This window comes from Loxodonta africana, chromosome 22 (genome assembly GCF_030014295.1).
Source record: "Loxodonta africana isolate mLoxAfr1 chromosome 22, mLoxAfr1.hap2, whole genome shotgun sequence".
NCBI classification, from domain to species: Eukaryota; Metazoa; Chordata; class Mammalia; order Proboscidea; family Elephantidae; genus Loxodonta; species Loxodonta africana.
In genome coordinates, this window is record NC_087363.1 from 26335019 (window position 1) to 26359945 (window position 24927).

Below are 24927 nucleotides of genomic sequence, written 5' to 3' on the forward strand. Positions count from 1 at the left end.
TTCCATGCTCCCAAAATGGGACATAAAGTGGTCGTATTTGACATTTCTGTCGTCAGAGCCTTGTGGGAATCTCGCGTCAAGAAGCACAAAGCTTGGCAGAAGAAGGAGGCAGAAAGACTCCAGCAGAGTGCATTGGAAAAGTACGTGTTTTCTGTAGCCTTTTAGCTTATTTAGTGAATGGGGACTTGAGCAACAACCGTTGTGGAGGTGGATGCCTCTCCTTGGGGACATCTCGGTGTTGGTGACACATGCCAGGGTGGACTTTAGAACCCTCACACTGTTGCCCAGAACAGAACACTCAATTCCCCTAATGGTAAAAGAAAAAAAAAAAAAATGTCGTGAGTCGACTGGGACTCATGGCGACCCCATGTGTTACAGAACAGAACTCTATAGGGTTTTTGTTGGCCTTTCTTCCACGGCGCTGCGGGGTGGGTTCGAGCCACCAACGTTTGGGTTAGTAATGGAAAGCAAACAGCTTATACCACCCCGGGAAGTCGCGCTCTGCGATCCGAACGACAGCGCCTGCGCCCGGGGAGCCTGATGGGCTGCCCTTGGCCGGTGAAGGCGATTTCCCGCGGGAGAGTAACTGCTGCCTCTGCTGCCGGTTTAGGATAAAGGAAGAGTGGAATTTCGTGGCCGAGTGCAAGAGGAAAGGCATCCCCCAAGCCCAGTACTGCAAGAATGGTTTCGTAGACACCAGCGTGAGGCTGCTGGAAAAGATCGAACGCAATTCTCTGGCGAGGCAGAGCTCGCTTTCCAAGGAGAGAGACAAAAGGCGGAGTCCGTTTGTGTTTGAACTTTCGGGGCAGCAGTGGACGGTAAGTCGAGGTGTGTCGCCATCTGCAGGACGTGGACGCGCGGTGCAGCGCTGTGGCTGCTGGCCGCCGCGGACCGGAGCCGGAGGCCCAGACCTTGGTGGAAAGGATGCTTCTGCCTCCGGAGCCCACTCCCTGCTCTAAGCCGGGCGCTCACGTTCTCTTCCTCCGTGAATCGCAGGGTAACCACGGAAAGAGCCGCGGGCTCCCCATGGAGCCCCCGGAAGCTGAGGAGCTGGGACCCCATCGGCCCTCCCCCACAGGCACAGCCTGTAACATGCTGAACTCTGCTGGTTTTTCCCTTGCCACCTAAAATAATCCTTTGCCCCTCTCCCCCCTTTTTTAATGACCGCATCCTTTCATTTATGTAATTACTCTCAGTGGGTGGTCCCTTTGCTGACTTGTCACGGTGCTGTAGGCATTTTGCCGTCTTTATCCAATTTTCCTGCCCTGAGATTCTGAGGCCAGGACAAAGATGTCTGTCCCCTCCCCCTCCCCCTCCCCTCCGGGCCCCCCCCGCCCCGTTTCTTTCCTTAGGTGTTTACTGGTGGCGTCCTGCTCCGGTTCCCCACCCCTTGCTGATTTGCTTGGGGAGGTGTCTCCAGGGCTTGTCTATGATCTGAAATCGCTTTCCATGTTAAGCCTGACATTTACTGGTGGAAGCAGCAGCTGGGGGTGCAGGATAACTCAGCTTGATCAGGGAAACCTGCCGTTGGCGAAAGTCCTTCAGCATGGGATAGAGGTTCTTGGGACCTGCCTCCCATCCCTTTTTACCCTGCCACTTTGTGACTAAAGGAGCCCTCGTGGCGCAGTGGTTAAGAGCTTGGTTGCTAATCAAAAGGTCAGCTGCTGGAATCTACCAGCTTCTCCTTGGAAAGCCTATGGTGCAGTTCTACCCTGTCCTATAGGGTTGCTATGAGTCCAAATCAACTCGACAGCAATGGGTTTGGTTTTGGGTTTTGTGACTGAAAGGACTCTGGACTGGGAGACTAAAATATTTGAGATGATTCTGAGGCTGTAGTTTATTAGCCGTGTGACCTGAATCACTTTTCTTTTCTGCATTTCATTGTCCTTATCAGTAAAATGGTGCTAATGCTTGCCCTGACCACCTCTGAGAGCTAACGTGGGGATTAAAGGAGAGAATGCTCTGTGACACGCATTAGCTACACAGTTCTCTAAAAATGCGTGAGGTTATTACTGTAAAGCCTCTTTGATATACTCCTTCTTGCGCCCCATCACAGAGATCAGTGGGTACCTGGACACTTGTCTATCCTGGGTCAAAAAGCAGGGCATTTCTGGGTTTTTAATTGAGTGCTGTTGGTAAATGATTCTCGTGTGCCATCATCAAACATGACCTTGGGCCAAGCACTTCCCTGTAGGGGATCATACAGTCTGCCTGAAGAAGCTGCAAGGAGTTCTCTTGGCTCACGAACTTCTTTTTGAAAATCATTACTTTACAGCGCATTTAATGAATGTCTAGTACGACAAGTTGGAGTCCCTGCGTGGTGCAAATGGTTAGTGTGCTCGGCTGTTAATGGAAATGTTAGAGGTTCGAGTCCTCCATGGGCATCTTGGAAGAAAGGCCTGGCGATCTACTTCTGAAAAATCAGCCATTGAAAACCCTGTGGAGTACTTTGACACACATGGGGTCCTCACGAGCTGGAGTCAACTCTATGGCAATGGTTTTTTTTTTGGTTATTATGGTAAGAAGGGAAGGATAGGGAGATGGTTGTGGTTTCGTGGGCTAGGGGAGACCCCGTTGTGAACTGTGCAACCAGGTCTTCATTACTGGCAGCCTGTTGTTCGCAACCCAGCCCCCGCCCCCTCAGTTCCCTAACCTGGCTACCTTATCCTGATGGAATCCAGTAGACGGAAGACTCTGAAGCCCCTGGCGTTCTCTAGTCACCGTTCTCTCCCAGAGAGGTTTGTGTTTCGGCCTTACCTCTAATTAAGGAGTGAGCAGCTCTGTTCAGAGATTTTCACCATCTTAGACGGCTTGGTGGCAGAAGGGAGTTCTGACCTCTAACATCCCACCGGGCAGCATACCCAGCCCCTGCAGAAAGTGTCATTCAGAGGTGGACGGGGCTGTGGAGCTTCTGGGGGACGAGAGGAAAGACATCTGCTTTTGCCCTTTAGAGCTGCCACTAGGCCATGCTCTGCAGCTGCGATGTCAGATGTGGGTGGAGGGGTATCACCTCTGTGATGAGCCAGAAGCCCCCCCAGGCCCAGGACTCTGGTTTGATCTCTTTAAAGACCGCACAGTCTCTTTAAAATCCCTATTCTCCACCTTCTTCTGTTGACCTCCCTGAGACTTGATTTCATCATCTTAGAATTTCTTTGCTCTAGTTTCCCTCGTTGTTGTTGTTAGGTGCGGTTGGGGTGATCTGACTCATAGCGACCCCATGTGACAGAGCAGAACTGCCCCATGGGGTTTTCTAGGCTGTGATCTTTACCGAAGTAGATCACCAAGTCTTTTTCCCGTGGAGCCACTGGGTGGGTCCACCTTTCAGTTAGCAGCTGAGCACTTATCCGTTGTACCACCTGGCTCCTTTTCGTTCCTTATGATAAACTCATAAAAACATTTGGAAATTTGACACAGCAAATATTAAATGTGAATCAAGCATTTCTAAAAGTAACCTCAGAGTAACAGAAATACAGCCCAAATTTTAAAATCTAACGTATGTAAAGACTTTCTTCTTCTTTTTTTTTTTTAGAAGATATTAAATTGGTATGTTGTGAAAACATAATTTGTGTTCTGGCTCTGTGTGTGAGCCTGGTTGTCTGCGTCCACTAGGCATTTGATTTTAGTAATATCATGAGTTCATGGCAGTTTTGAAATTAGGCTAATGTGCCATTCTGAAATTAATGACAACTATGGGGGTCTTTGGAGCCCTGGTGGCACAGTGGTTAAGTGTTTGGCTGCTATCCAAAAGGTCTGCAGTTCAAATCCACCAGTCGATCCTCGGAAACCGTATGGGGCAGTTCTGCTGTGTCCTGTAGGCTCTCCGTGAGTCAGAATTGACTTGACTGCAAAGGGCTTTGGTGGGGTCTTGGCTTTCTTTTAAAAATGGCTCGTAGAGCTGGCTGTGAAATCTACTGCTTGGCTGTGTGTACACTGCGCCTCAACTCTGACATATCGAGGGACTAGTTCCGACTGATGTAATTTAATTCTGTTTTAGGAGCTCCCAGATTCGTTGAAGGAGCAGACCCACCTGAAAGAATGGCATATAAACAACACCCTGATTCAAATCATTCCTACCTATATTGAGCTGTTTCAAGAGATGAGAATTCTGGACCTACCAAAAAACCAAATCTCATGTCTTCCAGCAGAAATTGGTACGTTGGTTAGCAGGAGCCTTCAGGCCTTTCGTCTGTGGTAAGCAGACAGCTATTTGGCTGCTGACACTGTGTGAATGGTTTCCTCCTTCTGTTGCTCCATGAAATTGCCGGCAGAGCTGTTTCATGTGTTCCCAGACCTGCCCATTTGCAGGTCTCCTTTGTTAGTGATGCCTCAATCCCACGAGCCCACCAGGATAACTTAACATATGTGGACATTTGCCAGTCCTTGGAAGCCCTGTGGGGCAGTTCTACTCTGTCCTATAGGGTTGCTATGAGTCGGAATCAGCAACGGGTTTTATTTTTTGTTATCCAGTAGTTATCTATAAACCCATACTTTCAAGCACATTTATTGAGCACTTACTGTGTGCAAACAATAAACAAATATTTGAGCACCTGCTCTGTGCCAGGCACTGTACCAGACCCTGGGAAGAAAATGGTGAGCAAAACACAGTGGTCCCTGCTCTCATGGAGGTTACGTCTGGTGGAAGAGACAGACATTAGTCAAAGCGTCATCAAAAAACACAGAAAACTGCGATTGTGTCAAGAGCTGTAAAGGGAGGTGCCTGGAGAGCTGTGAGCCTGTAGGAGATGGGCACTACCTCGTCAAGGAGACTGGGGAGTGGTTAGGAACTGGGCTGTGCTGCTGGCAGCTATGTGACTCTGGATAAGTGACAAAATCTCTGCAGGATTCTGCCCCCAGGACCCAGAACAGCATGGCCATGGCCACACTACCACACAGGCGGGTTTTGTGAAGCTCTTAATCAAAATGACACGTCGTCCATGAAAGCACCTTGGAATCTCTAATGTGCTGTGCATTTATAAAGTATTAGCCTTGACCATTAACAATGTTCTGAAATATAAGTATAGATAATTTTGATAACTAAGTATGTTTTCTAAGAATGTGATACTGTGCTCTACATTCTACTTCTACTATATAAAAAAAAAAAAGTAGGGAAAAAACGTGGTCCAAATCAGAATGAAGTGAATGGCAAGAAAGGAAATGGCCCCACTGGAGTGCTTGTCCTGAGGAGAGCGTTACATGTGGCCCTGCTGGGCTGGTGTTTCCCAGCCGAAGATGAGGCCTAGTGAATAACAGGGGGGATTTCCTAAATCTGCTCATTTTTGTGAGGATGAACAAATTCCTTTTTGTTTTTTCAAAACCCTGTTTACCAGGGCAAGTGGCAACGAGGATGACCCTGCTTGGGCAGGAAGCTGGGAGCTGCTTTCAACCAGAGTGCTTAATGTCCTGGGTCTGTCCGCAAAGTACCCTGGTCCCCTGAATGGGAGAAGGGGGCTGGGGAGTTGGGGTGGAAGGGTGGGAGGGAGAGTGTGAGTGCAATAACCTGCTTGAAGAAGGACCAAACATTCAGGATAAGTAAAAGATGAGTAGACATTTAATAAAGAGTACTTGAAAAATAAATGATAAATTAGTGTTGCCCCACATCCTCTGCCTGGGGCTTTTGATCTAAATCAACTCTGAGGGAGAAAACTGAGCCCTTCTCAAATGAATACCGTATCTTATGCGAATAACACGCACCTTCTATGTTGGTTTGCCAACAGCGTCCTTCCCCCTTGAAGTGTTTCCATAAGCATGGTATGCCAATTTGTTTTTCACAGCAGTGTATAGCAATGCTTAGGAGAATACCTCGTGGGGGGAGGGCAAAGTTGGCAAACCAACATAGACGTCGTGAGTTATTTGCGTAAAATACGGTAATATCAAATTCTTCCAAGGATACTGAGAAAGGAAAAGTAATATTTATATAATAAAATCAGGCCTTGTGGAAATGAGTGGCAAGGATAACACTGATTATAATATAAACACGCAATTTCTTTATGTCTACAAATTATTAAAAAGTTATGTTTGCTGTAGACTTTCTAAAGTCTATTGCTTTTTCTTTGACCGCCTTTAGGAAGACGGTAGTATAAAACTTTCTTTTCAGTTATTTTGTCTTATCCTTGTAGCCCTCATAATAGTAACCCACCCAGTGCCAGTGCCCTCGAGTAGATTCCACTCATAGTGACCCTATAGGACAGAGTAGAACTGCCCCATAGAGTTTCCAATGAGCGCCTGGCAGATTTGAACTGCCGACCCTTTGGCAAGCAGCCGTAACACTTAACCACAATGCCACCAGGATTCCACCATAATAGTAAAATGCATGTATATTGGTATAAATGTATCCTAAAGTACTAAAGCAAATGCCTCCATCAGCTAGGTCATGGAACTCTTTAATAGATAAATTTACTTTGCAATGTCTGAAAAGTAGACTCAACATAGAACATTCACATTGTCTATGCTAATCGTATGGTGGCACAGTGGTTAAGCACTCAGCGATTAACCAAAATGTTGATGGTTCGAACCCACCAGCTGCTCTGTGGGAGAAAGACTTGGCTACCTGCTTCTGTAAATATTTCAGGGGAGGGATTGTTCTACTCTGTCATATGGCATCGCTTTAAGTCGGAGTCAACTTGATGGTGTACAACAACGTTAAAAATTATATTTATTTTGTTGTTGGGAATATGCACGACAAAACCCAAAACCAAACCCAAACCCAGTGCTGTGGAGTCAATTCCGACTCATAGTGACCCTATAGGACGGAGTAGAACTGCCCTATAGAGTTTCCAAGGAGGGCCTGGCGGATTTGAACTGCCAACCCTTTGGTTAGCAGCTGTAGCACTTAACCACTAGGCCACCAGGGTTTCTACGCACAGCAAAACATACACCAATTCAACAGTTTCTACATGTACAATTCACTGTCAATGATTACATTCTTCCAGTCGTGCAACCATTCTCACTTTGCTCTTCTGAGTTGTTCCTCCCCCATTAACATAAACTCACTGCCCCTAAGGTTCCTGTCTAATTTCCCCAGTTGCTGTTGGGAATTTGATACCATGTAGATAGATCTTAAAAAGCATAATGCTCAAGGCAGACATTTTTTTTCTGGTTAAGCTAGATGATTGTTTGGTTTTAAGAAGTCTTTGGGTTTAAGGCTAAAAGATTGCCTCGGGACAGTATTTTCAGGGGTTCACCCACCCTCTATGGCTCTGGGAAGTCTGGGGTCCATGAAAATTTGAAATTCTGTTCTGCATTTCCTCCCTTTTGATCAGGATTCTTCTATAGAATCTTTGATCAAAATAACAACATTTTTAAATCAATCCAATTATTGCCTGTTATTCTTAGTTTTTTCACTTCCTGCCTGTGAAAGGGACTTATAGCATATTCTTCATGAAGTATGATATGTCATAATTAAATCAATGCAAATGTGAAGCCAAAGATAAATGATGAATTATGTACCATCTATAAACAATCTATTTGTTTGAATCATTGGCCACATACACAGTGTTTTTTTGCATATTTCCATGCCTAGAGTCCACCAGTACTACAGCTCGTCATGATATTTTTTAGGAGACGTACCACTCTTCAAAGCCACTGCCTGTTATTTAGGTCAGGTAGTTTATGAAAGGCTCGCATTCTGTGAAGCCTGACCCAAGTACTTGGAGGACAGATTCCCTGCACTGCGGCTTCATGAAGCATTAAACAATTAAAGAGTAAGCAAAAGATGCTGATCAGGGACTAAAATCTTCAGGATAAAAGATGAGTAGACATTTAATGAAGAATGCTTAAAAAACAAATGCAAGATGTTTAGTGCCTTCCCCATCATTATTTATGCAAATGTTTTACATCTAAGTGTTGTTTTTTATTCTAAAAGACCTTCAAGGGCCTACTCAGTGGACGTTGACTTTTTCTGATGACAGGTTGTTTGAAGAACCTGAAAGAACTCAACGTGAGTTTCAACCGTCTGAAAAGCATTCCTCCAGAACTGGGATATTGTGAAAATCTGGAGAAACTGGACTTTTCTGGAAATCTAGAATTAACTGAGCTTCCCTTTGAAGTAAGAAATAAACATTTCTTCACTATGATTTATTTTTATTTGGGTAGTAACATGGGATGGTTATAATATGGGGAAGAAAGTTTAAAAGTTGAAGTCTCTCTTTAGTATATTACATTATTTTGGTGATTATTTTTAATTATCCTATATCAACTATTGGAGCCCTGGTGGTGCAGTGGTTAAGAGCTTGGCTGCTAATCAAAAGGCCTGCACTTTGAATTGACCAGCTGCTCCTTGGAAACCCTATGGGGCTGTTCTCTGTTGTGTAGGGTCACTATGAGTCAGAATCAACTCGATGGCAATTTTTTTTTTTTTTTTAATATTGGCTATTACAAGATCATTAAAAGATGTTTTTCTACTAGGCTAGGTACTGAATTTTAATTTAGAAATACTATCAAAGGAAAGTTAAGCAAAACATCCTATTTTCATGCAAGCTTTTCTTATTTAGCTTTTATTTAATGTGCAGTGCATATTGTCTGTAGTGCAGATCCTGATTTATGCATCTGTAGTGGTGAAATTGTAAATAAATAAAATGGGGTACAACTTTTATAATACCCATAACAGAACTTGTAGATGACTGAAGTAGTCCTGCAGGTAGGATTGAAGAAATTCATCGATTTAAAAATATTCATTAGTCTTTTTTTTGGTCTGTATTAATTGGAGAAAAGCTTTTAAATCATCTTCTGATAAAACAGAGTAGATAAAAGTGAACAGTTTTTTATTGCCAAATAAAGCTCAACCAGCTTCTTGTGCTGAAGGGAGGTAAGATCTCACAATCCTGCTGGGAAAGAAGAAAGAAAAGAGATGGGTTGTAATTCAGTCTTGATTTTCCTGATGCTCTGATAGCCCCGGAGACACAGAAACTTTAGTTTGAATTCTGTGCATCAAGAACTTCTGTCTTGATGGGTTATTCACTGTCACATCACTGTCTCTGTACTCATTTTTCTAAATCCAGAAGAAGAGCAAAATTAGAATATGCCCATTCAATAGGTTGACTTTTGTCTGCGTCTCATTAAAGCAAATTTGGCAATATGGAATTAGGTTTTATAGATGTGACCCGTTGCCATCGAGTCGATTCCAACTATAGTGACCCTAAAGGGCAGAGTAGAACTACCCCATAGAGTTTCCAAGGATCACCTGGTGGGTTTGAACTGCCAGCCTTTTGGTTAGCAGCCATAGCACTTAACCACTATGCCACCAGGGTTTCCTTATACAGATGGGCTTGGGTCAACAGAAGCATGAGTCTACTGCTGCTTTTTTTCTTCATTTTAATAGTACCTTCTCCAACTGGCTCTGTATTTGGTAACAGTTTTAAAAATGTAGTTTTGAGAAGCATCTCAGATTTCATTCATGGAATATTAAAATAAGTCCATAAAAGGTAGCAGTCCATAGAAGATAGTTACTATTGAAATATAGCCTCCACACACTCCTGTATTTCAATAGTAACTATCAGTTTACATATCTGAATCCAAGCATGAGACACTTTTCTTATTGTATTTCATATTTATAGATTGACTTTTGAGATCAAAATATATTTCTCCTTATATTTTGTTACCGTGTTACAAACAAAAATTATGGACATAAAGCATAAACTATAGAGATATCTAGTCATTTGTCATGTCACTTACAAGCCCAAATGTATGTCTTTTAAGATTTTTGAAAACTCATGGGTAACAAAGCCCATTGCTGTTGAGTTGATTCTGACGCATAGCAACCCTATAAGACAGAGTAGAACTGCCCCATCGGGTTTCCAAGGCTGTAATCTTTACAGAAGTAGACTGCCACATCTTTCTCCCACCGAATGGCTAGTGGATTTGAACTGCCAACCTTTTAGTTAGCAGCCAAATGCTTAACCACTGCTCTACCAGGACTCCTTACAACCTCCACCAAATCATTGTAATCTTCAGACCTTGTGCTTTGTGTCTTCTGTGACTTTGCACATGCTGTTCCCCCTGCTGGAGTTCCTTGCTTTCCTTTTCACCTGTTGAGGGACCTCAGGGCCCAGTTCAAACATTCCATTCTGTGTGAAATCTTCCCCGAGCCCTGACTCTCACCCCACTGCGATGTCAGGCAGATTAGTCACGTCTTCCTCTGTGTTACCTAACACTGTAAGTTGAAAATGTCTTCACGTTAGTTCTTACGATGTAAAAGTGCATTGCGTATTTCTGAAAGTATAAACTCCTTGAGAGCAGCCGCGGTGTGCTGTTTACCTTAGCATCCCAATGTGTAGCATAGGGAATGGCACATAGTAGGTGCTGAAAAATACATACTATTTTGATCTGTTTTGCATATATCATAGGCATGCCCTCTTCGAGGGAAGAAACATCAATCTGAAAGTTATTAGTAGAACTTAATGCCTACTCTCAAAGAAGTAGTGAGAATACTTTGCTATTTCCTTCTAGTTAAGTAATTTGAAGCAAGTTGCATTTGTGGATATCTCAGCAAACAAGTTTTCCAGTATCCCGATCTGTGTCCTGCGGATGTCTGATTTGCAGTGGCTGGATGTCAGCAGCAATCACCTGAATGACCTGCCACAAGATATAGACAGGTAGCTACTTGCTTTCTAAAGGTGAGGTACATGAATTAGTGACTAATGCCTTAAACACCGCTAACATTTTAAACATGCATAACGTGTGACTGCTCTGTGAAACCAACTGTCCTTAATATTCAAGAGTTTATTGTTTCCAGAAAGTTAGTTTGGTTCTGTATAGAATAAGACCACTTCCAGCCTGCATTATGCATATACACAGATACGTGTGTTTCAACCGTCTTTTGTTGTCTTGGTGAACTTTAATTTGTTTCATCCTCAGTAGAATGTCATCATTGACTTTACAGGAGTACAGAAGTAAATTTATTACACACAGAAGAGAAACATATCACCAGGTTTAGAGTATCAGCGAGGGAAATCTTTGTTAGTTCTGTTGGTTGATTTATACATAACCTCTGAAACAAAATTGACATGCTTAATGAGGTTTTCGAATTATATCTTTGTAGCTATTTCATGTTTAAGTAATTATTGCCCTGGATCATGTAAGATTTATTCATTCCTTCATTCCACGAATGTTATTAGGCTCCTGTATACATGGCAGGCCTAGTGAGCGGGCTAGGTTTAAAGTGGTGAATGAAACAAAACCTCTAGCCTGCTAGAATCCACAAATCTGCTTCATAAAGTAGTGTAAGTAAACTGTCATGGCTCAAAGGCCAAAAATGGCTTACGCCTGAATGCCGACTAATACACACGGTGTGTGTCGATGCTTTGCAGGTTTATGAGACTAAGTGGGAATTGGGACTTCGGTTTAGAACACGCGAGGAACTTTGTCAACTCTTTGTGGGGTCAGTCAAGATTTGGCAAATGAACGAAATCGAAAAACTGAAAGGGGGTGGCTGTGTTAGAATAGAATGGGAAGCACAGTAAAACATATTTGGAGCATTTTTCATCTATTTCCTTTTTAGTCTGCACGTTTCTTCCTATTTTTCAAGTTAGAAAATATAGGTGAAGAATCACCGTACTTTCAAAATGTACTAAAGGAAATATGTGCCCAAAATCTGTTTATTTGTGCTCCAGCTCTAGTATTATCTCTTTCCAGTGCCCTATTAACCTTTGGGCATGTGAGAGACACTTGGATTGAGGACCACTTTTGAGGCCCTGGAGCCCTGGTGGTGAAGTGGCTCAGCACTTAGCTGCTAACCAAAAGGTCAGCAGTTCAAATCCACCAGCCACTCCTTGGAAGCCCTATCTTGGCAGTTCTACTCTGTCCTATAGGGTCACTATGAGTCGGAATTGACCCGACGGCAACAGGTTTGGTTTTTTGAGGCCCCATCATGGTCTTTTGTCTTTTGTTAGCAACCACTGAGTAGGGCCCCTGCCTCCTGGTGACCCCATCCACTAGCATCAGACCGCTGCGAGCCATAGAGTTTGCATTGACTGATTTTCTGCAATAGATCACCAGGCCTTTCTTCGTAGTCCATTTTAGCCTGGAAGCTCTGCTGCAGGCCTGTTCAGCATCATAGCAACATGCAAGCCTCCACTGACAGATGGGCGGTGGCTGCATGTGGGGTGCGTTGACCTGGAACTGACCCTGGGACTCCAGCATGGAAGGGCGGGAATTCTATCACTGAACCAATGCCTCTCACCCTGGTCTACTTGTGTGTATTGTGCAATTGACTTATCCTGCTGCTATATCTGTGTCTTTAGAAGCAAGTGGTGATCGAATCCGTGAAAACTGGGGGAAAAAAAATAAATTGTGTCATCAGGCATGAATTTATTATCCATTTATTTAAATTTTAAGATAAGTTTATTCTCATAAGGATTGCACATATGAAATAAGCTAAGTAGGGATTTCCTACTAGAATTTATTTGTAGTTCGAGTCAGTTTTCTTTTGTCGTGAAGCTAAATTCTTCTGTTCTATTCCGTTTTACTTCTTAGGCTAGAGGAACTGCAGACTTTCCTCTTGTATAAAAACAAGCTGACATATCTCCCTTATGCCTTGCTGAACCTAAAGAAGCTCACCTTGATCGTCGTCAGTGGGGACCATTTGGTGGAGGTCCCAACTGCCCTTTGTGATGCATCCACACCTGTAAAGTGAGTAGAGCAGCGATCCTAGTAGAGACGTGTTCCGACACCAAGTAAGGATGGAGGAGCTCCTGGCATCTGCATGACTACCTCAGGAACTAGATTAGATGATGCTCTTATTCTGAGAATCTAATCTTTATTCACAACAATTCTGAGGAACTTTCTACAGGACTTAGAAATTTTTGTAAATGGCGTGAGAAGGTAGAGCTCAGGGGATTTCTGGACCAATACTGCCTGCTGGTTGAACATGCAGCAGCCCCTGGGTGGCACAAAAGGTTAAGCGCTGGGCTGCTGACCAAAAAAGGTGGCGATTCAAACCCACTCACAGGTGCCTTGGAAGAGAGACCTGGGGATTTGCTTCCGAAAGGTCACAGCCCTGAAAACCCTGTGGAGGGTGTTTCTGCAGTGACACTCATGGGGTTGCCATGAGGCAGAATCGACTGGACAACAACTAGTTGGTTAGTCGAAGGCACAGCAGGAAGTATTCCTGGGGCTCCCCATCTGTCTCACTCAGCACTCACATCACCTTGAGTGACCTAGAGGCTGGCCTGGAGGGGTCAGTGGCTGGTGAACGAATCCACCGACTTGTCTCATCCTTATTGGGGTTTCCTTAAAGGAAGCCAGAAATCACCCAAAACTAAGAAAAACCATCCATGCAAATGCAACACAAACAGACTCCAATTTGGGAAGACAAATGAAATAGACTTCCTTACTTCTGAGGTGGAATTGAAAGCTCCAGCTCCACTCCACCTCCCCTAAAGCTGAGTGGGTGCTCCCTGGGAGCACATCTTGCCAGAATTTGAGGCATTGGGGCTCTCCTGTCACCTCTCCCCTGAGGCCATTTTGGCTCATCCCCAGCAGCTTGGGACCTCCACAGGAACCTTCCCACGAGGCGGCTGTAGGGAGAGCCATTTCCTCATTGTCCAGAGATCCACTTTCCTTCAACACTAGTTACTAGTTGAACCCACCAGAGGAAATATTTCCCTGGGACTCTAAATTCTCTTAGTGGTAAACGCCCCCTATTAGCATAGAGTTAAATCTTCCTCATTTTCTGCAGTAAGTTGAGAGCCAATTGCCTTTGCGTGAATTCCAACTTATGGCGACCCCATGTGTTGCAGGGTAGAACTGCTTCACAGGGTTTTCAATGTTGTGGCCTTTCTGAAGCAGATCTCCAAGGCTTTCTTTTGAGGTGCCTCTGTGTGGGCTTCCTTTCGAGGTTGCATTTTGGATAGTAGTTGGACGCTTAACTGCCTGCACCACTCAGGGACAATAAGACACGTCACAGACAGAAATAAAGAGGCTTAACTATTGCAAAGGGAGAGAAATTCATTCCTGTACAAGCACAAGATTAACAGATATAAGACATTTCTTTCTTCCCCCATCTCACTCCTCCCACTGGAAGGGCTCTTCCGCTGTCCTCGGCTGTCTCTGGGAATGTTGTCCAGATAAAATGAGACCCATCGGTAAGAGGAGTGGCAGAACCCACCCCTAAAGCCCTTTCCACACCTGGGCAACCAGGAGCAGGCTTGGCACCCTCACATTCCAGAGCGGGAGAGGAAGACGCTCTGCTTGGGGTATAATTATGACTTATGTGCCGGTAATGAAAGTAATTTCAAATGATATAAGTGTGGGACTTGGAAATCTAAAAGGGGCAGATGAAAGCTCTTAGAATTAATAAAAGTTCAATTAAAAGACCAGTTAGCAGAAAAAAATTGAATAACTTACTGACTTCTTAGAAAAATAATGGAAAAAAATGATGGTATTACTAGTAAGAACCCAAAATACAAAATATCTAGGAAAAACCTTAGAGTAAAATAGTTCTCTTATATGAAGGGAACGAAAAAGTATTCCCAAAAGATAAGCAAAGACATTTGGAATATTTGGAAAGACAGGCAGGGTCTTTTCTGGATGGAAAGACTATGATATTGTACAATCCCACTTACATGAAATACCTAGAAGAGGCAAGTGTGTACAGACCTAAGGTTATTAGTGTTGCCAGGAGCAGTCGGGAGGGGGAAGAATGTTGAAATGGCCAATGCTTTGTTGCATATATATTTTTTGCACAATTGAAAAAAAAAATGAAGTTATAAAAATTTGGAAACACACAGAGTGTCTCTTCTAGATGGGTAGATTGTAAGGATGTGATTTCTTCAAAAAATTATACTTAAGTGTAAAATGTTAGGATCATAATTCCAATAGGATTTCTTTTTGGAATTTGAAAAACTGGTTTGAAAGTATATGTGAAAGGAAAAAAAAAAAAAAAAAGCTAAGAACAGCAGTGACGGTTTTGGAAAACAAAATTAATGTGACAGAACTTGCCTTACCAAGAATTACAGTGCTTTAAAAAAAGGTGTGATAATCCACATGAACAGGGTCAGTATCCAGAACCAGCCCGGCCCTCACTTGTGCTATGGGAATTTTCACAAACCAGTGGGGAAGGCATGAATGATTCAATACTGTATTGAGGAAACTGACTCGTAAGGAAAAAAAAAAAAATAAAGCCCTCCTCTTCAATCTTCACTTTATAGCGTAAACAGAATGAAATCTAGATCCAGCCATAAATTAAGTACAAAAAGGAAACTATAAGAACATAAGACATGCCACATTAATGATGGCGGATTGACCACTTGTTTAACACCTATCCTTCTTATGATTCCGTTAAAACAAAATGAAAATAATTGAAAAATATATAAACCCACAATGATGGAGAAAGCAGGGGAAAGCCATCATAGAATGAGAGGTTGCGACCCTGGTGGTGCAGTGGCTAAAGTGCTCAGCTGCTAACCAAAAGGTCAGCGGTTCAAATCCACCAGCCACTCCACAGGAGAGAGATGTAGCCTGCTTCTGTAAAGATGATAGCCTTGGAAACCCTATGGGGCAATTGTACTCTGTCCTATAGGGTTGCTATGAGTGGGAATTGACTCGATAAGCAACGGGTTTGGTTTTTGGTTTATGGAAGACATAAGGTGGACTGAAGAGCAGGGACTGATGAAAATAGAATGAAATAAGCTGAAGCCAAGGAGTGAGTCAGCCTGTCCTAAAGATCTCTAAAGAAGCTTGGTGGTCAGGAATTCCAGGTGCAGGGAGCTCCAGATCGTCCCACCACCCGCAGTCTCCTTGATTGTAGCAGACAGAGCGCTTGTACCAGTAGTCCAGCCCCCAGAACCAAAGCCAGAGGTCTCCTCTTAGGTGGCCCTGGAGGAAAGACTCCATTGTTTTGTGTTTGCAGGTTCCCCAGGGGACTGGCTAGCTCTCTGCCTAAGTCGTGGCCCACAGTGAGGTCGGCCCCTTGGCAAGCACTGCCCTTTCACACAGGTGCCCAGTCAACGCTTTCTTGCCTCCTTCTCAAATATGAAGGCATCACCAAGCCTTACCAGATAACTAAAGAAAGTTGCCTATGTGGAAAATAATGATTAAAATAAACAAATGTAAAACACAAAGCCGATAATTCGGGGCGGGGGTGGGGGGTGGGGGGAAGAAAAGACGTGTAAAACTTACAACTTCTATCTAAGAGAAATTTGAAGAGATACTGCATGCTTTAAGCAACACCAAAATGATTGAAAAGGAACCAATAGACAGCAGTTAAGAACCCTTGGTAATTAAAAGTGGGATAGCAAAACAAACAATTTAAAACAAACAAAAATTAAAAGCTAGCCAAAACAACAACAAATCTTTAATGAACAGCTTGGAAGAAAACATTGAGAAAGCTCCCAGAAAGAGGAATTAAAAGAGAGGGAAGGAAGGGAGAGAAAAAGACCAAAGAAGTGAGAGACAAAGGTTCTCAACCAAGGAGGTTCAACAGAAGGTGAAGGGGTCAAGGAATTCTGTGTACTGTTTTTGCAACTTCCTGTGAATCTACAATTGTCTCTAAATAAAAAGTTTAAAAAATATATGCTTAATAGGAATACCAGAAAGAGAGAGCAGTGAGGAAGAAGTTTTCAGCTACATAGTATAAAATCATTTTCCAGAGCTGAAGCAAAGCAGCCTCTAGTCAGATCAAAAGGCTCGCCAAATACCCGACAAAATGGAAACAAAAAAAAAAAGCCAATTCACGCTTAGCTACGTCATTGTGAAATTTTAGGGCATCAGGCTTTAGAAGGAACTCCCCCCAAAGAAAAGCTTCAAGAAAGAAACTGCAGCTCACTTGTAAGGCAACACTGACAACACTGTTTGCTGGAAGACAACAACAGCACAGTGCCTTCACATTCTCTGAGGGAGGTATTTTCAGTCTAGGATTCGATACTGCCCAGCTCACTAGGTCAGTACCCATTGTTGTCGAGTCAATTCCAGCCCAGTGACTCTTTAAGACAGAGGAGAGCTGCCGCACAGGGTCTCCAAGGCTGTAAATCTTTACAGAAGCAGACTGCCACATCTTTTTGCCCGCTAAGTGGCTGGTGGGTTTGAACTGCTGGCCTTTCTGTTAGCAGCTGAGCGCTTAACCATTGTGCCACCAGTGCTCTTTACCAATCAATAATCAGGGTAAAATGTATACCTTTTCAGACACATAGAGACTCAGAAAATTTACCTCCAGCTCGTTGCTTTGCAGAAGTTACTTGAGGATGTGCTTTCCCAAGACAAGGGCATAAACCAAAAAAGAGGAGAATGAAAGATGCAGGCAGCAGTGGATCTGACCCAGGAAAGCTGGGCAGAAAGGCGCTCTGATGGCTGATTGCAGCAGTCCAGAGAGCAGCTCCCTGAGGCTAAACAGGACAGAGGGCGCTGAGAATGACAGCTCTAGGGAAAAGCAGTCAGAGAATATGCTTGCAGAGAGAACTTAAAAAATGAATGCTATAAGGAAGATAAATAGTGGAGGGGAGAAGGTGGAAGGGGAAAAGGTGAATAGAAACCCTTGGAAAAATGGAAAAACAAAACAAAACTGTATAGACAAAGACAATATAGTTATAATACCCTTTGAAGAGAACAGTCTTTACATTGTCATAAAAATGTAAATATTGTTGATTGATTTTTAATTTTAGACTCAAACTGCAAGCCGAATAAAAACTAAAACTCATTGCCGTTGAGTTGATTCTGACTCATGGCAGTGGCACAGTGGTTAAGCGTTCTGCCGTAGTTTGAATCCACCAGTCGCTTCTTGGAAACCCTATGGAGCAGTTCTACTCTGTCCTATAAGGTGTCTGTGAGTTGGAATCAATTCGATGGCAACAGGCAGGCCAAATGGAAAATTTAAATACGGTTACAGGTCAGAATGGGAATGGTGTTGAGCTCCAGTGTAAACGTGTATGATGTCTGTGATGTGCTTTGAAATACATCAAAAAACAAATGGCTAGAGGGATGGATAGATGGATGCATAGATGGATGGATACGTGACTAAGCCAGTGCAGTAAAATATTAAATGTGGAATCTAGGTGGTGGGTACAGGAGTGTCCTCTGTAAAATTTTCTCAGGTTTTCTGAATGTTTGAAACTTTACATAATGAAACTTTGAAAAGTTTGAAGATTTTTATAATAAAATGTTGAAAAAGTAAAAGTATAGATAACCAAAATTGGGAGGTTGGAAGTTTGTGGGAGGAAAGAGAAGGGAAGGAATACCTCTACTTGATTGAACAACATTGAAGTATTTGTCTTAAGGTAAAAAAGTATTTCTATTACAGTAAATAAAAATGGTAACGTGACCATTGTGAGTACAGAGAAATAGAGAAGGAGTAAAGATGAAATCCTCATCCACCGTTGCAAGAGGCTAACTAACAGGCCATGTCTCAAATTGGTCAACCAGATACCAGAAGTACAAGCTGAAGAGGTTGCTTCTGGTCTCTGAGAATAGCCAAGGGTTAGGGTGAGAGATGGACAACTGCTTTAAAAAAAAGTACTGTTGCACTATTCAGATTTTAAAATATATACGGTTATTATTTTGATAAAAAATGCAAAGAATAATAAAATATAGGTATATGTCTTTTTTTTAGATAGAGAAGGACTATAAACATAAACTCAATGAAAGAAATCACAAAGGAAATGTTGAACAGATTCATCTACATAAAACTAAAAGATCTTTACTTTCTCCATATTCAAACATTAAAAAAAATTAAAAGGAAAATGAACTAAGAAATAGACATATAAACTAAAATATGAGAGATAATGTGTGGCTTCCATCCTCCACACGTGCAGAACTCTTCTACCAACCACTGAGAACAATGCAAACACCCCAAGACCACCGGGCCTACAACTGCAACCACAGACTGTTCGAGGGATTTCCTATTTTGAAATGAAATTAAGTGGCTTAGTGGTTAAGTGCTATGGCTACTAACCAAAAGGCTGGCAGTTCAGATCCACCAGGTGCTCCTTGGAAACTCTATGGGGCAGTTCTACTCTGTCCTCTAGGGTCGCTATGAGTTGGAATCGACTCGACGGCAACAGGACAGGTTTTATCATCTTTTACACAGAAACCACTTTCAAATTCGTCAGGATGGAAGATCCAGTGCCACTTTAGTTTCTCTCCTTTAGACTCTTGTTTTGTAGCAATAGTCCACCTTTTAAGTACCTTCTTTTGTGAGGATTTTCTCTGAGTCCTTTTTAATTTAGCCACATGCTTTTAAAGTTTAATACCAATAATTGGAAGTAATATCAAACATAACTAGACATCATGCAATTTTAAGGATTTGACTGTGAAAAAGTGTCATTATCCACTTCATGGCCTCCTGCCCTCTGCCCATGGCTAAGTACCTCTCACTTCCCCAGCAGAGCTCAGAACTGTCTGTGCCTTAAAACTCACTCCATAATGCTACTGGATTGGTCTACAGTAGAATTCTACTAATGATGCTAATATTAGGTAGTCAACTGTGAATTTCAAGGATGAGTGAGACCTTGGGATTTAGTACCACAAGGTTGATTCTTATGTGAGAAAATTATTTTTAAATTTATTTTATTTTTGTTGTTGTTGAGAATATACACAGCAGAACATACACCCATTCAACAATTGCTACATGTACAATTCAGTGACATTGATGACATTCTGAGTTGTGCAACTGTTCTCACCCTCATTTTCTGAATTGTTCCTCCCCCATTAACATAAACTCACTGCCCCGCAAGTTTCCTGTCTAATCTTTTGAGTTGCTGTTGGGAATTTGATCCCATATAGATAGATCTTAAAAGAGCTCAAGGCAGGCATTCTTTACTAGTTAAGCTAGACTATTGTTTGCTTTTAAGAAGATTTCTGGGGATATTTTTGGTTTAAAAATTGTCTTAAAACAATAGTTTCAGGGGTCCATCCAGTCTCTTCAGCTTCAGAAGATCTGGATTCCATAAGAATTTGAAATTCTGTTCTGCATTTTTCCCCCTTTTGAGCAGGTTTCTGCTATAGAATCTTTGATCAAAACATTCAGTATTGGTTTCTGGTTACTATCTAGTTCTTCTGGTCTCATGGCAAAGGAGGCAGTTGTTCATGGAGGCAGTTAACCTCCTAATGTGAGGTATTTTGAAGTAAAAAATGTACAGTAGAGTTGTGATATTTTCCATATTTTCTTGAATAGATTTGTAAGTCTTATGGACAATCCCATTGATAACACCCAATGTCAAGATGGCGATGAGGTGATGGAAAGTGAACAGGATCGCCAACATTTTGATAAAGAATTTATGAAAGCCTATCTTGAAGACCTTAAAGAAAGAGGTGGGTTACTCGTATTAAAATTATTTAAAATGAATACATAGAATTCTACTTACACTTACTCGTTTATTGGTATGTACTGATTAATCAAATTAATAAAAAGTTAATTGGCTAGGGCACAAGTTATTTAACATTATAAATTATTCTTCCATTTGCCCAAAAAAAGACACATTTCCTTAAAATATAAAATTTTCCTAGTGTGCTTGAACACTTGATATTTCGTCAACTATGTGACGAAGAGGCTGGGAAACACATTTAAAACATGAGGGTGACATTGCTAACTGTGCTTGAGTTTTTAACTAAAATAATATTTGCAAAATAGTTTTCTAAGTTAAAGGGAAAATAAAATTCAATTAAAAAAAATCCATTTAGATTCACCTTTTGAAAAAGTTACCGCTTATATAAACTAAGGTACACCTGTATAAAACAACTCACGAAAGGGAAAACACAAGATGGCAGATTAGTAAATAGATCCATGTAGTTCTGGTGTCCATAAACCAAAAAAACCCAAACCGGCTGTCGTCAAGTCGATTCTGATAGGACAGAGTAGAACTGCCCCATAGAGTTTCCAAGGAGCACCTGGTGGATTCAAACTGCTGACCTTTTAGTTAGCAGCCGTAGCCCTTAACCACTATGCCACCAGGGTTTCCTTGGTGTCTATAGGGTGGTGATAATATGGAGGAGCACAAGAAGTCAAAGTACTTCAGGAAAGGATGGGCAGTGTTGTTCTCTGAGCCAGATCCCAGTGGCTCTTTTCAAAGGAGTTGAGTGATCCTAATGGTGTATTGCAGCCCTGGTGGCGCAGCGGTTAAAAGCTAGGCTGCTAACCAAAAGGTTTGCAGTTAAAATCCACTAGGTGCTCCTTGGAAACCCTATGGGACAGTTCTACTCTGTCCTGTAGGCTCACTATGAGCCGAAATCGACTTGACAGCAACGGGTTTTTTTGTTTGTTTGAATGGTGTACTGGGAGATGTAGGGCCCTTTTCCTCCCGTCACAAGCACGTACTCAGGAAAAAAGCATAAATCAGTCTTTATTGTTCTAACCATCACCTGCTCTCTGTATGAGTATGCTAAAGAGTTATCACTTCATTTTTAGTTTTTTTTTGATAAGCTGGGTTCAGACCTGACAGAAAGAAAGACGCCACGTCTGCGCATTTAGGGTGGAAGTAGTACTGGCAGCCTTTGAAGATGAGTACCTGTGGGCAGGTTCCCTCAGTCACCCTCGGAAGACATCATGCACAGGAATAGACTTGTCTCTTGTTAGTAGGGGTCTGAAGACAACTAGTTACACTCAGATGTTTAAAGATTTCAATGACATTAATAAAAAATACCATTTATTGGAGAAATTTAAAAAATTTCAATTAAGTCAAGAAAACTTCTACCCAGTTACCTCTATTTCGTGATCTTTAATCTTGACTGTGCAGATATTATTAAATAAATTAGAAATTTAGGTTAAAAGTGAATCTGAAATCCAGAAACACTTACTTGCTTAAATGTATCTTTGAGCTGTATAATTCTCCTCTCATAAAAAACTTTGCTGTATTCATTTATTTATTCATAATTATATTTAAGTGCTATTATGGAAAAATGCAAGAAGAATTAGAGAAAATAGGTTTTAGGTTTTAGGTCTGTGTGGCCAGCAATAAAATAATTTGCTTTTAAAAGTTAACTTTAGTGGTGATAGATTTTGAGTTCGTTCATTTATTTCTAAATAATTATAATAATTCTGTCCTTCCTCTGTCCATATTAAGTTGAACCAAATAGTGCCAGTGTCTGGCTGGTTTTGACCTACAAAAATGACAATTTCTTATGGTTCAACCTAAATATGGCAGGCATGTGTTTTGATTTTTTAAAAATGTGCCTGTTTAAAACAAGAAGTGGTGATAATTTGTGTGTTGACATAGGCCATGGAATGTATGTACATTGTATAATAAGATGGTTAGAGTTTGAGTACATTTTTTTCCCCCTTTTTTACAGAATATGTTCCCAGCTACACCACAAAAGTATCTTTTAGTCTTCAACTTTGATACATTGGAAGACTGCAAAATCTTGCTATCCTGTGGCACTATAAAACTGTTAGTTATGGATCATGTCAAATAGAAATATTAAGGATGAAGTCTAGGAATGATGGTTATCATTGTTAGGAAAATTATTTTTCAAATTTCAAATAAATGAATACCTCCTTCTTTGGACTGGAGAGCTGGTAAATGGGTTTATACGTTGATAATTACAGGTTCATTTGAACATAATTCTTTCCAAGCAGTGCACATTTAACATTTTAGACTGCGTATATTAAAAAATTATAATTTGAATACCAAATTTTGAAGCTGATTGCATCAAGGGATAAAAGCGTTGTAAAAAGAGCATTTATATTGGACTAATCAGATGAGAATTTTTTTTATTTTGTTATTTTGAAAGAGTTTTAATGAATTATTTCTTTTAGTAAGAATGATTTTCCTGCTATTTACATAATTTTTAAATTAAGCTTTGGCAAGTGAGGAAACCCTGGTGGCGTAGTGGTTAAGTGCTACAGCTGCTAACCAAAGGGTTGGCAGTTTGAATCTGCCAGGTGCTCCTTGGAAACTCTATGGGGCAGTTCTACTCTGTCCTATAGGGTCGCTATGAGTCGGAATCGACTCGACGGCACTGGGTTTGGGTTTGACAAGTGAAGACTCCCCTTGAAGCCCTCAGGGGAGATTTTAGTTATAAGCTGGACCTTGAAGGTAGTAAGAAGGGCTGGAAGGTCTGCCCATGCATTGGACATGAGATGCTCAGATGGTGTGCTGGTAGCCCTGGTCCAGGAAGTATGGACATGGCTGGCCACAGGAAACCTTGAATGGCCTACGTAGATGGCTATCCTACTCTGAGTGGACGCCTTGAGGGTCCCGGGATCTACCTTAGATCAATGAGCAGGGGCAATGTCCTCTGGGCCCCTTCCTCCTGACTTCACCCTAAGGTGGCCATGCAGAGTAATGAAGAAGATAACTAATCTCCAGTGATGAAGAACCCCTAGCAAGCCTTTCTTGTGGGTACCACACGTGAACTCTGCCCATGACCAAGATGCTGCAACCCAGAGGGAACCCATGAGACTGTGTTTACATTGGTGAAGACGGGATTTATTATAGGCCTTTGGACTCTTTTATTGTGATGTATGAGTTGGAGGAATTGTACACATAGCTCTATTTTTATACCATTGTCTTGGGACGAAATAAACAGGATTGTGATTGATTGCCTTCAATATAAGCTTAAGCAAGTAGCCTTTTATCAGTAAGGTAGAAAGATATGCATACATTCACATATATTTATAGTTGAATTGACTACTAGATGATCTAGAACTTCCTGCAATGATCGGAACATTCTATATCTACACTGTCCAGTACAGTAGCCACCAGACACCTGTAGTTCTTGAGCACTTGAAATGTGGCTAGTGTAATGATGATGAACTAAATTTTTAATTTTATTTAATTTAAACTTAAATAGCCACATGGCTACCATGTTGGACAACACAGGTCCAGCCAGTCGGGTCTTTTGGAAGTTAACCTGTGGGCTAGAAATGAAGGATGATTTTTTATTTTCTTTTGTCTGAAGATCTAGTCTGTCCCCAGAGGCATGCCTTTAAAAAGGATTACTTTTAACATCCCAATATTTTATCTTGGGGGGCTTAGTCATAATTCCGAACTCTATCCTCAGCAGATATTAAACAGACAGAGCATTCTATAAATCACTGACTTATAGGAGTCAGTAGAGGATTGCTTCAACTTAAAAACAAACTCTAAGAAGTAGGTTAAGAGATGTAAAGAGTAGGAAAACGAGAAAGCACTTTTACTGAACCTTAAACAATTGTATTTTTCTTTTTAACACTTTAAAAATGTAATTCAAATTTATTAGCTATATTACTTGAATAATTGTGGAATTTCAGTCCATGCCAAGGTATATATTAAATATAGTCAAACGAAAAATATATCTGAAAAGGGGGTAAATGTAGGCTTTGATACAAATTGGCTATGCGTCTTTTAAGTGAATTTTATTTCAATAAAATTAGTCTTTTGTTCAAAAACCTTGCCTTGGTGATACAAATAAATGAAAAAATATCGTATTGATATGTAATTATTTTGTGCTATGTGATATCCCCAAATATATTGTTTGAATATGATGCTTCTAGTGATACTATTTCTGTAATTACTCATATAAACCTAAAAATGCAGGACGGTTCTAAAGTAGAACGTGCATCTTAGTGGAAATATCTCGTAGACATGAAAATTGTAATTACAAATTTTACATTATGTGTATAGACTTGATAATTTGGCAAAGTCATAACAATGTATGTATGAACATTAAAGCTGTATGAATGAAAGAATAAAGTAATTCTTAGAAGAAAAATAATGCCCTGGTTCTAAAAGTTTATTACTATCCCCAATTTTTATAAGTTGGAAATTAAAGAAATTAAGTGAAGTCATTGAGTTGTTGTTGTTAGGTGCTGTTGAGTTGGTTCCGACTCATAGCCACCCTGTGTACAACAGAATGAAACACTGCCTGGTCCTGTGCCATCCTCACAATCCTTGTTATGCTTCAGCCCATTGTGTAAACCCAGCTCATTGAGTGTCTTCCTCTTTTTTGCTGCCTCTGTACTTTACCAAGCATGATGTTCTTCTCCAGGAACTGGTCCATCTTGATAGCATCCAAGTTCATTAACTC

General features: G+C 41.4%; 1 protein-coding gene across 1 annotated transcript; it reads left to right on the top strand.

The window, feature by feature from the left end:
* On the top strand, nt 1-24615 carry LRRC2 (leucine rich repeat containing 2). Its single transcript, XM_023547784.2, has 8 exons — nt 1-140; nt 611-818; nt 3995-4151; nt 7908-8044; nt 10444-10589; nt 12469-12624; nt 20099-20235; nt 22210-24615. Exons 1-8 carry the CDS (start codon nt 16-18, stop codon nt 22257-22259), a joined length of 1116 nt encoding a protein of 371 aa, XP_023403552.2. The 5' UTR covers nt 1-15; the 3' UTR covers nt 22260-24615.
* The last annotated feature ends 312 nt before the right edge of the window (nt 24616-24927 follow it).